General features: G+C 39.0%; 1 protein-coding gene across 4 annotated transcripts in view; it reads right to left on the bottom strand.

Moving 5' to 3' along the window:
• Nucleotides 1–448: 448 nt before the first annotated feature.
• KCNQ1 (potassium voltage-gated channel subfamily Q member 1) overlaps nucleotides 449–14147 on the bottom strand; it is a 337444-nt gene continuing 323745 nt past the window's right edge. For 3 of the 4 annotated variants that reach the window (XM_050336525.1, XM_050336522.1, XM_050336524.1), the window contains one exon: nucleotides 449–2589. In XM_050336525.1, the coding sequence (XP_050192482.1) occupies nucleotides 2389–2589 (201 nt within the window). In that variant the 3' untranslated portion in view covers nucleotides 449–2388. The remainder of the gene's footprint in view (nucleotides 2590–14147) is intronic. The other variant, XM_050336523.1, reaches the window with a different exon arrangement.

Below are 14147 nucleotides of genomic sequence, written 5' to 3'. Positions count from 1 at the left end.
AACCCTGGTTATTCCCAGAATTCTGGTAACAATGACTTTCAGATGGTTACAGAAAAGGACAAGAAAGGGAAATTGCATTTTGCATTAAGTGTTTGCTATGCCAGACTGTTTTCACCACGACTAGCTGCCAAGCAGATAATGGAGGTATGGTTTTGGGAACAAACAGTTAGGAATGGACACATTTTTTGGTTAACACAATGCCCCCAAAGATGCACAGACCTGGCTGCTTTTAGCCAGGCTACATGACAACCTTTCTCTCCAAAGTCATCCCAGCTGATAAAGTCCTAATTTTTTATTTCTCCAGTAAAGAATTAGCAGAAGGTTTACAGTCCTGCATTGGAAATAAAGCATGTGTACCCTATACAGTGGGCTGAAATTAAAAAAGAAAAGTCAGCAGCTTTCTTGTATGCATCAAGTGTCTGGATTTTAGAATAACCAGAAGACATGGTACTCTTGTCCTGGATTTTATTAGGAAATTAACAGGCTGATTGATAACCTGAAATTACATAGTGAATCTCATTTAAAAAAGTGTTCAAAATCACGAGAATAATTTTGATTTCTATGAAAACTTAATGCCCAGATACAATTCCTCTTTATGCCTGTAAATTTCCACACCCTTAACATTTATCTACTGAACAACTGTGAGGCTGGATAATTGTAACAGAATCTGTAAAGTTAAATACAGGATACTTTCTCTGCAGTCCAAGTGAAAGAGATGAAATGTTGAAAAGAAAGCCCAGAATGTGAGCAGCACATTCTGAGAGTGTGAGAAGGTTCCCTGTGATCTCATTCATTATGTGTCAGTATTTCAGATGCTCAAAGATATTACAGACTGGTAATGTTAACTGCTGTTCCAAGTTATGAGGCTTTAGGGCAGAGGGAGAGGGGGAGAGACACCACTGTGGAGTACAGGCTCTGCAGTGAGAGGAACAGGGTGTACTGGATGTATATGATGCTCAAAGTATGAGGGCTGATATATCTGTCTGCATTTCTCCCTATTTGCCAGCAGTATGAGCTACCACCACCACCGCATTGGACTAAACAGCTTTTCCTGACACTCTGTTGCTTTAAATGTTTCATGTTCAAAGAAGGGCTGCTATGATTCAGGTGCTGACTCTCTGAAAGGGATGAATTTCAACCTTAGTAACCACAGCCCCACTCCTGCTCACGTCGTGTACGTGAAAAATCACCCTGAGCCAACACCGTTGGTTTCACTGCAGCTCAATGAAATGTTGATTTCGTTGCGTGTGGGGTAATGTGGTTCAGCACCACGGGTTGTAGGTGAGGCCCTTGGTTCTCTAAATAAAGAGCTGGCACTTTTCAACACCAAATGACTCTTGTAGGGAGTTGGATTTCTCAAGACATTATTCAGGAAACCATTCAAATTGTCATATACGTTGTGTGGAGGAGAGATGCTTCCCTGAACTGGGGCCTCGATTCCTGAGAGGATTGTGGATGTTCTGTAAGTGGCCAGCTCAAGCACTTGACCAGCGAAGTCCAGTCACTTCAGCCTCTTGTATTATTCTTGGCCTCTGTAAGTTAAAAACCAGTAGATTTAAGAAGTAGCAGGCCTTCTTTTTAAAATGCTATGTCAGGACAAGTACATTCAGACCACTGTGTTTTTTATTTATATATAAATTCTTTGGCAACAATTTTCTAGAGAGCAGAATAATTTTTTGCTGTGTAATACTTTATTGTCTCCCCACGAAAAACTGATATCTTAGAAAATCTATATCACTTTCCACTATAAATAGTACTGTTCCAGATTAAGGATTAGTTCCTCCCTGAAGAAAAACAGATTTAAAAAATCTAGTCATTATCTCATAACTGTTTATGTAGTAACATTGAAATAAAACAGAAAAAGAAAATCATTCAGTATGTGGTTTGTTATTGTCTAGAATGTTAGTGTATGTTTATACAATAAAAACAACATAAGTTATCCTAGTTTGTTTTAAAAACCTTAGTAGTAGAAATATATTGCTATCTGCAGATTCATAAACAGAATGCACTTTTTCCACCTAAGTTCAAGTATTATTAGAATATTATTATTACTATCATTATTATTATTATTGAAGGAGCTCTAAATCCTCGCCATTTTGCCTGTCTTGACATCATTTTGGTCTTTCTGAGAAAGAACAAGTTGTGATCATTTATACATGAGCAAAATCAAGGTAGAGCTTCCAGAAGTTTTCCCTGGTGGAAGAAAGCCTGGCAATCCTTTGGCTACTATGAGCAACTTTAGAGGAGCATATTTGAGACTATCGGTAGAGATGCAGTAGTCACGTGCTTTCTTGGTTGTCTGATGGGCTTAATTTCTTCCAGGTTCTCAACATTCAGTCCCATTTAAAGGAGAAGGGCAGAAAGAACCCAGCCCAGACTTGTACCACATCAGGATATGTCATCGTCATTTCTTCTTGGTACTGTCAGTTGCTCGTAGGTCGGCAGAGTGTTGTTAGGGAGGAAGAGATCCGAGTTGACGCTGTTGCCTCTCTGAGATGATCTGCTGTTCCCTTGATCCCCCTGCTGACGGGAAACCAGATGATGCAACATATCCGTAATGAGGTTCAGTTTCTGGTCCATTTGTGTAACCTACAAAGGCAGAGGGGAGCATTGTTCAGTAGCAGCATGTGAGAAAATTGCAACAAACCAGGTGATACACATGCAATAAGAAGATGACAGTTTTCTTAATTAGGATCACAATAACCTCTGTGAAGATGCCTGTGACAGATTCACAGTTCATCAAACAGATAATTAGAAATTTAATGTAATAGGTCAGAGTTGGATGAGGACAGGCTTGTTAATACTAACCTCTGGTATGGGCTTTGACACTCATTTTATACCTGGATGAACACATGACAAATAAGCTTCTAAAAAGATGTCCTGCGATAGAGAACTAAGTCCCAGAACTGAGTTTCTGGTTTTGGTTGGTTGGTTGGTTTTGTCTGAGTTTTGTTTGTTTGTTGTTATTAGTGTCCATATTTTTGAAAGAATGACAAACTTCTATTGTGCTTATATGCCTTAATTATATCAATATGCTCTAGTAAACAACTGCTTGACTTGCAGTGATCTAATCAGCTCCAAGTTGGGACTGACTGATGCTCTTTGATACATTTGGGCCCAATTACCAGCTCAGGCCACAAAATGCCCATATGTATTTTTGCTGCTGTGAGCATATGGCAGCTGGGGTCTGTGGCAAGGGTTGGGAGTGGGGCATGATTCAGTTTTATGCTCTCACTGTGTCATGATCGATGACATGATCCCCATCAAGACAGAAACCAAGAATTCTAAGATGGCTGAAAACTAATTTCTTAACTGGGGGTCTGCAGGTGTTCAGCCTCAATTCATAATGCTCATTTTCTTCTGCCTTAGACAGACTCTCCTTAAATTATTTAATTCCTCTCTTTTTTTTTTTTTTTTGGTTTGTTTTTATCTTTAGAAGAAAATGTAATGAAAAATCAGATACCCAGATACCTAAGAGAAGTTAGGTTATGGATGCTATTTGGTGTACATCTGTGTTATTCAGAGGAAAACTGAGAATTAAGTGTTTCTAGGAGCACCACAGATTTCAGTCAAGAAGTATCCTGTATCACCCCTTCTATCTGGCATGGGAAGCCTCCTCTCTGTGCTGACTCCAATGTACTGAGCAAGCTATCCCAAGGGGAAGATGGGCACTTCCAGCTTCAAAGTCCTGCTCACTCTCTGATCCTGGGCATGGCAAAAACATTGAAACTGGGCAGTAAGATTCTGCCTTATGGCCTCCCACTCCCTTCTGCAAGCCTAACAAGAAAGCCTCGATATTGCCATTGCAGTCTCTGACCCATTGATCCACAGGGATTCTAAAACTCAGAGTAAATTCTAGGCAAAAAGATTTAGTACGTTTTAAAAAGGGAAAAGAACGCAAGCAGGAAAAAAAAAGTGATAGGAATAAATTGTTGCCTAAAATATCTGCTAGAAAACAGTGAAAGGCACATAAAACCACCAGAGAGAGCACGAGTGGGAGCAATTTATATGTGCTTGGCTGTCATCCAAGTATCACACAGGATAACAAAAGACAGTAAGGCTGAGCAGAACATCAACAAACCTGTAGGATTTCAGCAGAGACTAAAATGTTTTTCTACCACAGAGAAAATGGTGGGGGTTTTTGAACACTTTGTACAACTGGTAGAGAAGCAGATACAGTGATTTAAAAATATGAGGTGCCAGAGATTTATACTTTGCAGCTGGTTTTGAAAACATTAGGCAAAGCACTCTAGATGGTACATGAAACACTGGTAATTTTGGATGGAAATGGCTGTTGAAAGATGAGATTCTATGAAATGAGGAAGCTGAAGAACTCATAAGTTCAAGATTTCTAGAAGGAAATACAGATGGAAAACTGAGCAGATCATCAGGTTTTAATTTCAACACTATGTGTTCACTCCCTTAAAAAAAGGCACATTTTGCCCAAATGGTGCCCATCACAAATGACAAACTCGTGACGGTACAAAGCAGTGGTAGCGAAGTCTGCAAAAATACCTCATTCCTGCATCCCCCACTGCCCAGGTATCATTTGTGATCTGACACAGCTGTGCTGGAAAGACTGCAGTGAAAGCCTGCAGACGAACAGCTATCTTCAGAGTTTGAAGGACAAGCTTTTCTTCTACAAGGAATGTCTTTTTGCCAATTATTCTAAACAAACCAGGGGATTTGTATATGTATATATTTCTTAATTTGTGATTCCAGGCTGGGAGTATCAGAGGAAACACTGGAGATATATCTGGAAAATGTGCATTTATGAAACTCTTGCAGTGATGAGCTATTGAACATGACAGTAGGTTGGACTGAGATCTGGATAGTCCTTCAACAGCTGTGCATCTTGGTGATGAAGTACTGGAGAGAAGTGAGAAGTGAAAATTCTTGCTGGGAAATAAATTCCCAGAGATTATTGTCTAATTTTTTCTAGGGAACAAGGTCTGGCTGCTGCAGCTGTGGAGTGCAGGAGGCCCACAGAAGCAGAGGCAGAAGCTAATTGCTATTGAGCTGAGCCATATGAGATTAAAAGTAAAGACCTTCGTCTTCCATTTTCCTGCTTGTTGGGGTAGGGCTCTAAAGGCAAAAGCTTTTGTGGAGGGAGGTCCAGAAAGCTGGTTGTGTTTAATTGTTGTTGTAATCAGTTTTTACTTTCCAATAAAGCAAGCAATTTCCCTGGGGGTTCTGTGCCATGAAGGGCTTGCTCCAAGACACGCTGAAGTCAGTGGTAGTTCTTGGCAATCACTGCCCTCTGTATCAGTCTTGGACCAAATCACCAAATCGTAACATATTCTTTGGCTATTACAAGGGAAGGATCAATCTGGATTTCTGCACATTGATCTCCTTAGATGCTTTTTGGGACTGCATCAGAAAAGATGACATTTGCAAATGAGGCAGCAGTGGGATGACAGGCCCCCATCCTCGGCTCTGCCAAAGGAGCATCTGCTTAAAGTATGAGATATTTTGAAAAGAGAAGTAAAAGCCACCAGAAGGCATCTTCTACTGTCATCACAGGCCTCTGATGTACAAGAATAAGAGGCTTGCTGATGAACAGCTTTACTTATTAGCATGCCCAATCTGCCTGTAGTCATCCAAACACACATCCTGAAATATATCATTTACTTGTTTGCTGCAGAGAGAATTATACCCACTAGAAAAATGTCAGTGTGTGCAATACCCTTTTTATTAAACTAGCTTGATGTACTTAGCACAGTGAAGTGCATCATCTCCCCTGAATCGTGCTTTCAAACATATTTACTTGATTAGAAATTAGCTATAATGCCAGAACGAATAAAAGTAAAGAAAACAGAAAAACTGCTGATGTTGCTCTAATCTTAACTGCTTTGAACAACTCTGATATCTGTCCTTAAAACAGCAAACATTGTTAATTACACAGAAGAATGACTTAGACTGATTTGTTTCCTTTAGGAAAAACTAAGTAAGCTCTTTGTAGATGATTTATGTTTCATTAGAAGCATTATGTTTGGATGATCAAATTCTTTATATGCAAATAATTTCATTTGTATTTCACAGTTGTTGGGGAGAGGAAGCAGTGTTTGAAACTTCAGAAATTACACGCCACAGTTAATCCTAATTTTTACCTAAATATTGTAGGAATACAAGATTTTTCCATCCTCCGAGATAAGTAGTTTGTTTTTTTTAAAAAAAAGATCCAAGGATCATAGACTGAGCACAGATGGGGAGAAGCAGATTTAAACAAGTTTTGAATTTAGCTCTTGGAAACAAATAAAATCCCATCCATGCAGTGCACTGAGACAAAAAAAATCAACAACCCCCAACCAAATCTGAATCAAATAGCCCTTCACAAAGACTGAAAGGTTAGCAAACAAATCTTAAACGGCACATAATGAAGAAATGTAGTTTTGTCACAGAACAGATTTTTCCTCTCCCTGAAACGCCACAGAGGCACGTGACTGCTCTGACACCATGGGCAATAGACCAGCAGGGATGATGTAGCTGCTATGAATCACAAAGTCCTCTTAGGTCATGTTTTCAGGAGCAGCAGTCCTCTACAAATGGATATAAACCATAGAACCATAGAATGTCCTGGATCAGAAGAGACCTTAAAGTTCATCTAGTTCCAACCCCCTGCCATGGGCAGAGACACTTTTCACTAGAGCAGGTTGCTCAGAGCCCGATCCAACCTGGTCTCTAACACTGCCAGGGATCGAGCATTCATAGCCTCTCTGGGCAACCTGTACCAGTGCCTCACCACCAGCACAGTACAGAATTTCTTCCCTAATATCTAAACTAAATCTACTTTCATTTTGAAGCCATTCCCCCTTGTTCTGTTACTGCATCTTGTTATAATAGTCTCTCTCCACCTTTCTTGTAGGTCCCCTCAGGTACTGAAGCCTGTAATTCGGTCACCCCAAAGACTTCTCTTTTCCAGGCTGAACAATCACAATTCTCTTAGCCTTAGTGACACGCTTTTATAAAGGTATCAACTTTTACAAAGGTATCAAAGGCATTCTAGGAGGTACTACTGAACAAGATAGAGACTGTTCTCATTGAGAAAACCAAATAGTTTATCAATTATTATTATCTATCATATTTATCTGCTAAAATTCCTCAGATCTTCACAATTTATTCATTTGAAATTTCCTGTAATTTTAAGCACTTACAACAAGTTTGTCACATGATTCTGAAAATAATATGTAACAATGAATTTATTTCCTTGCTTTTAAAAACAAAACAAAGCAAAACAAAACAAAAAACCCCAAACCAAACCAAAATGCAGAAGCCTCAGTGGCTGCAGTAGCACCTGGAGAAGGGTCCCTTTTAAGCACCCTTGTAATAAGAACTAAAGAGCAGCACTTTGGAGTCCTTTTCCCAAAACTTACCGTAGGGATTTATCCCTTAGAAAAGGGCAAAGACAATTATGGAACTGAGTGGAAACAGTATTTTCAGCCATAGTTATTCAGGATAGTGGGAAAGCTGAAGCATAAAATTTGGAGTTTGGTATAATTTAGGCCACAAAGACCACAAGTTATTAATAAATTATTCCAAGTATTGCTCCATGATCTGCAGGGATCAAGGTTGATTAATGCTGTTGATTAACATCTCATCTGCCCTTCATTCTTATCCTCAGAGATTTTAAAAGTGAATATGAAGGGAAAAAAATCATCATGCCTCTAAACAGTGGTTTCTATGTTCTTAACATGGTTGACTGATTAAACACATTATTTGTCCTTAATCAAGAGAATTTTTATCAGCACATTGCTCACTCAGGGGATTCAGGGGGACTGTGCTGATTCTCAGTAAAGAAAGCCAAGCATGAAGCTGCTAAAGGAGAAGAGGGAAACCAGAATGCAAGCAACACTTGGCTGAATGAAAATGTGATAAAGGAAAATTTCATCTGCTTTTCCAATGTTAGACTCCCAAGTCTGCTACCTTGACTTATCTTGAGTAGCATTCATTCCTGAGAGTGCTGCTTTTTTGCCCAAAGTGAACAAACGTTTTAAGGCACTTTTTCAAAATAACTGAAGATGCATTTAACCTTCATGCATTTACCACTCCTGGCGACTTGTGACCTGTTAAAAAGGACCCTATTGCTCTCCAGTGTAGCAAACTTCTAAAGAAAAAAGGGATGCTTTCTTTGTGCATCTCTCCATGTTGTATAGAATCTCGAATGTGTTTGCTACTCATTACTACAGTTAGTAATAAGATAGCCTTACATTTCAGAAGAACACACAAAAAAGTCCTTTCTGTTAACAAAATTATCTTCAGGGACACTAATGATTCAGCTGAAGAAAAGATGAAAGGCAAAAAACATTTCAGAACTTATGACACCTGTTAATGGTGGTGTTGGGAATGAAGGACTGTATCAGCATCCTGTATCTGTATCTTAAGTGGTACTCAAGAACAGTGAGCCTGTTCTGCAAGAAAAGGTGTGATTATAAATCACATTTGTCTTTGGTGGGATCCTTTCTATTTAAGTTCTTCAGAGTATTTGAGGAAGCTGCAGAGAGCACCTTCCTTGGCTCCTCTTCTTGCTAAGTCCCTACATGTGTTGGTATTTCAGTATTTCCAAAAGTTAATGCTTTAGTTTTGAGGGGTCTGTGGACAGGAACGGGTACGATGTTAGGAGTGGTTTCTAGAGGAGGTCAGGGATAGGTAAGGGAATCTTCACAGAGAATTTATTTTAAATATTTCTCTATAACTATAATAGTGGCAGAAGAGACCAACAATTTCAGTATTATTAAAGAAAGTTTCTTTCTTCAGGTGCGTGATTCTTCAAAAATCATGGAATTTGTCTTCCTTCCATACCCAAGATCCCAGATTCTTGTGAAACCCCTTATCAGAACTTCTGGCTTCAATGTGTTTATTTTGTTGCCAGAAAGCAGGCAGCAGTTTTGCTGGAGGCTATATACCCATCACTGAGGTGTTTGTAGGATAATGTAATCTGCATGAAGGAAGATTTATTCTCCAGACTGTCTGTACTTTTTCTTGAGAGCTGGCCAAAGAAGAAACTATGCATGCAGTATGCCGGGAAAGGATAGGAGAAATGGAGCCAGTGAGAAAACACTCTACTACAAGATTGTTCACTGCTAGGAAAACATAAAGGCAGAGCTTCTGAGGAACAAAATTAACAGGTTTTGAGGGTTGCATGGACAAGTCTCTTTCTAGTCAATGAAAATATTATATGAACACTGTAACCACTGTCTTAACTGACAAATAAAAAGGACTACTTTCAGAGAAAAAGCATTTTTGGAAAGGAAGGCACTTGCTACACCCTGAGTTCTAAAATCAGCTCTCTTAAATAAAGCTATCAGTGACAATCTCTGCTTTGAAATACTAAAAATTATTCTGTTTTTTCAATAAACTGACACTGCTCTCATCTTGATCTGTATTTTTATAGTAAAATATTTCTCTTACACTTCTCAAAATTGTAAAAAACCACTTCTATAATACTGCCATTTTTCCCTACAAAGTAACAAGTGGCAACAACAGCTGCTGTGCTCATGTAAGAGAAAAATTCTGTTAAGATCTTAAAAATTATGAGGAATAAGTAGAAATCAAAAGTTGCAAACAAGTTGATTTGTTTTTTACTGGTACCTTCATAAAAATTATTTGTCTATAACTTGCTGCTTGACTAAAGGAAGCAAGGTAAGATGAATACAAACCCCTCCTTCTAACAGGGAGGTTGGTAGGTTGCTGGCAAATGGGAGAATTAAATTACAGAGAGTTAAATACATTTCTCAGGGACTGTTACAGAGTACAAGACCTCAGCAGGTGGGAAGCTTTTAGGACAGTGCTTAAGTGCTGTTCCATTTCTGGGTCAAACTGAAAGAGGGGAGATTTAAGCAAGTTACAAGAAAAAAATTCCTGTGAGGCATTGGAACTCTGAGATCACCCAGAGAAGCTGTGGATGCTCCATCCCTGGCAATGTCCAAGACCAGGCTGAATGGGGCATTGAGCAACCTGGTCTAGTGAAAGCATTTCCTGCCCATGGCAAGGGGTTTGGAACTAGAAGATCTTTAAGGTCCCTTCCAATCCAAGCCACTCTATGATTCTATTATTCTTTTAGAAGTGGAGAGGATTCAGAAAGACCTGAGGGTAAAAAAAGTTGGAAAGGGATAACCTAAAATGCTAATAGTCAAGTCAGAAACGAGGACCATGATGGATGTGGCTGGAGGAGATAGTAAGAAGCAGGGACTGGAATCAGACGTCACTTGAGAAGGGAGAGGAGAAAACTGGTCTTAATTCAGCACTTTTGTTGCTGTTATTAACAACTTGCAAAAATATTTGGCTTATTTAAAGCATCCAAACTGTTGGAAATCAGCTCTTTCTGAAAGCCTTTCTTTAGCTCTAGGTGTAGTTTTGGACCACGAAGTCCCTCTGCTTGCTTATCACTCCCCCAGCTCCCAGGCCAGTCCTGCTGGCCTCACAGTACTCAGTGTATGCCCAGATGTGTGCAGTGCTCGCAGATCTATCTGGCATCCAGAAGGCTATAGCCAAGCAATTAAAATTTGTGGTTGACTCTTGTTTTAGATAAATGAGACGAGACTTAAAACACATGGAAATTTTCAAGTTAGAATACTGTCCAAAATCTACAGTCTTTGGCCCAGCACTGCCTCAGGATACAGCATTTTTTTTCTCTAAAATATTACAAAGGTCAGATATTTATTTTTTTAACACTTTCCTCCAAATTAACAGTGTATCAGTAAATGAACAAGGGAGCTTGGAAGGTTTTTCACTCTTTGCATGAAGCCAGGAAGGTGAAGTTGAGGGTCTTGTCTCTAAATATAACATTTATCAGAAATTACTAAAGATGATAAAATCCCCCTATCCTATTAAATGACTACCCTGATTTTTTCAAGAATTTGCTTATCTTCATTTACTATAACCCTACCTTCAGGAAATAGTATCTCTTTGACCAGACACAACTGTTTTCCCTCTCTATTTAAAAATAACAAGTTGGCAAGAAGAAAAGGATTCTTTCTTTACAAGTGAGTCAGTGATACCAAAAGTATTAGCAGTTAATGTATCTGCAAAAATCACTGGAAATCCATCTATCATCATCATCATAAACAGCTTCCCAAATTCTGCTTAAATTGAAATCCAGTCTTATGGAGCATGTGAAACAGGCTTGAGGGAACAAGAAATATAGGGGAAATATTGATCAAAGAAACCAGGGAAAAAAAGCCCCTTATCTTTGTTCAAGAGTTTGTACAGAGTTCCAGAATAAATGGCAGTCATGTACAGGGCCAGGAGTTGGACTTTGATGATCGCTGTGGGTCCCTTCCAACTCAGGATATTCTATGATTAGTGCATCATATCAAAGCATTATGTGAACCTGGATGCACCCACACAAAAGAACACTAGAGCAGATAAGTACTGTTATTGCCAGCATGACGTGGGGGAAACTGAGGCAGTCAAGTTAGCCCACCTTCAGATACACTAAACATCCTTAACTTCAGCTTGGATGAGGGGCTCTAACAAAACCTTAAAAATATTTTCCCCTGGCCTGGGTGCATCTTCCAATCTCAAAAAAAAAAAAACAAAAAAACCCAACAAAACTTCACAGCACTCTCCTGGTTTTTATTATTGAGACAGAAGGTCGAAAAACTGATTGCTTTCTCATTCTCCATCATATTCTTGTTCAGGAAAATATTCCTATGTTAGGTCCTTTTACTTGAACACTGCAGTACCTATATGCAGAGGAAAGACAGACTTTCTGTTTACTAACAGGCACTTATATTTCAGATGCTTCAGTTGTGAAGTCTCTTCACAGCTGTGAAGAAAACTCCCCGTGGTACTTGCCTCTGGAGGACTTTTTCTGCTGGCTTAATCGCAGCAGTACAGCCTCTGAAAATCACTCCATATTTTCGTTGTCAGAAGTTTGGCTATCAGATAGCAGATTTCTCCTAGCTGTAGATTCCTGTTCCCAGTGTGGAACAGTGGCACATTTACAACACTTTAGAGTTAAAAAAAAAAAGAATGGAAGACGCAACTGGCATAAAAATATGTCCAGAACTCTTCTCCACGGCAAAATAAAGCCCAAATCCTCCCATCCCCCTCCTCTCACCTCCCCATTAAAGAAAACAAAAGTGACTAATCTTGACCTCTCTCCAAAGGGGAATGTTTTGCTTCTTGAATCCTTGGCTCTGGCTCTTGTATGATACTGGGACTATGACTAATAACCTCTTACCGGAGTACTGCTGATAATTTCACCATTGAGTAGCTGTTCTCATTCTGGATAATCACAGTATGCACTTAAATTGCCAAGATTTTATTTAAAAAAAAAGCCCAAAGTATAAGATATACACTCATAATCCCCCGTGTTAGAAATACATTTTTCAGCTTCAACTGTTAGGTTTTGCCTGACAATTTTCCCTCCTTCCTCCAAGCTGTTATTTTTCAGATGCCTGCTATGAAATGGTTCCCTTTTTCCTTTCTTTCTCTCAAACACTTTTCTTAATTCAAAACAGATTTGAGACTGCTGCTCTTTTTTAAAGCAAATATGCCATGTATCATGTCGAGTTAGGTCAGTATTGCTTATTTCATGTTTCACACTTCACCCAAATGAGGCATCCACACTGCTTTTCAAAGGGAATAAAGCCAGACAAGGTGCGGTGGGTTTGGAATAAAAAGTGAGGCACATCTACAGTTTATAGATCTGACCTCGTGGCATGGCACAGGGAAGGGCACTTACCTGTCTGTTTCCTTAAAAAGTTAAAAACTAGGATAACTTCAATTATTTTTTCAGAAAAAAGTTCTTTGGGCAGTTTCTTTTTTAGCATCCATAATCTACTCATTATTTATGATTTGATAGTTACTATATGGGCAAAAATGGACATAAACTCTTTTGTACCTAAAATGATCTTAAAAAATTAATAACCATAGAATGACTTCTGCAGCAATCAAAAATGGAAGAGTAAAAAGAGTGGGGGAGAGAAAGGGAGAGAAGCAATTATAACAACAGTGAGTTTTGAGATTCCCTGAGGGCTGCTGGTAATTAAACTAACGGCAACATGAATCTCTGTTTGATGTGGTCATGAATTTGTTTTCAAAAGAAAAATGTTTAAAAAGATTCTTTCAAGAGAAATTTTTAGATAACAGGCTCAGCATGAATAATTAGACCAGAAATACTTTGATAAATATTATTATGGAGAAGTCATTTATGGGGCATGGCATTGGAAGGTTAGAAATCCTGGTGATAAATAAGATGGCAAGTTTGCACCCATTTTGAACACACAAAACCAGAGCTGTGTTCTTGTATGCTTGAGTCTGCTCCTCAGAAAGGAGGTGGCCTCTTGTTTTGCCATTGCATTAAGCTTTACAAAGACACAGATGCAAGACAGAAAATTTCAGTGGGAAAGCTCAGTGGAACGAAAGAAAACCACACACAATTCCAAAGGCACTTTTCATTCCCAGGGGCTGCACAGAGATCAGAGGTGAAATTTAGTGGTGATAAAAAGTCTGCGAGCCTACCCTGCTCCCCCAGCCTTTCCAACCGCCATTCAATTCTGCTGAAATCATATCCTTGGAAATATCTCCTTCAGAATACTCAAAAAATAAAACCACTTCCATTTTGTAGAACTGTAAGCACCTAGCAAAACCCACTGAAATCCAGAGAACATGCAGGTGCTCTGCACCCTCTAAAATCAACTTGCCTTGGACACCCCAAACCCACATTTCATTCGTTTACTGACCACTTCAAGAAGTGGAGGCACATACAATCAATCACAAGCCAGCAAATAACCAATGAGCGAACTAGAATGTAATATATTTACTGGTGGAAACCCACGTTTAAAAGGAAAAGAAACCACTTGCTGGCTGTCATGGTGTTATTCATAAAGGCAAACTAGGAGATCTTATGGATACCAGAAGCAAAGCTACAACAAAGGCAACCAACTGCTAATGAAGAAGTGTTTTCAGTCAAATTTCATGGGTCATACAAAGTCATTACCATGCCTGCAGGAGTTCAACAGCTCTGCCAGTTGAATTCGGGTGAAATGAAGTGATTATTTTGTTATGCATTTTGTAGTTTTGGACATTTTTCTTTAAATTTCAATTTCTGAAACCAATCTGCTATGCTGAACATCAGCTTCAATTTCCAGAGTTACCTTCTAACTAATATTATTGCAGAGGAAACCTTGAAAACAGGTCTT

Source organism: Myiozetetes cayanensis, unplaced genomic scaffold (assembly GCF_022539395.1).
Source record: "Myiozetetes cayanensis isolate MyiCay16 unplaced genomic scaffold, myiCay2020 scf6-25, whole genome shotgun sequence".
Classification (NCBI taxonomy): Eukaryota; Metazoa; Chordata; class Aves; order Passeriformes; family Tyrannidae; genus Myiozetetes; species Myiozetetes cayanensis.
This window is presented reverse-complemented; position numbering and strand designations above follow the sequence as displayed.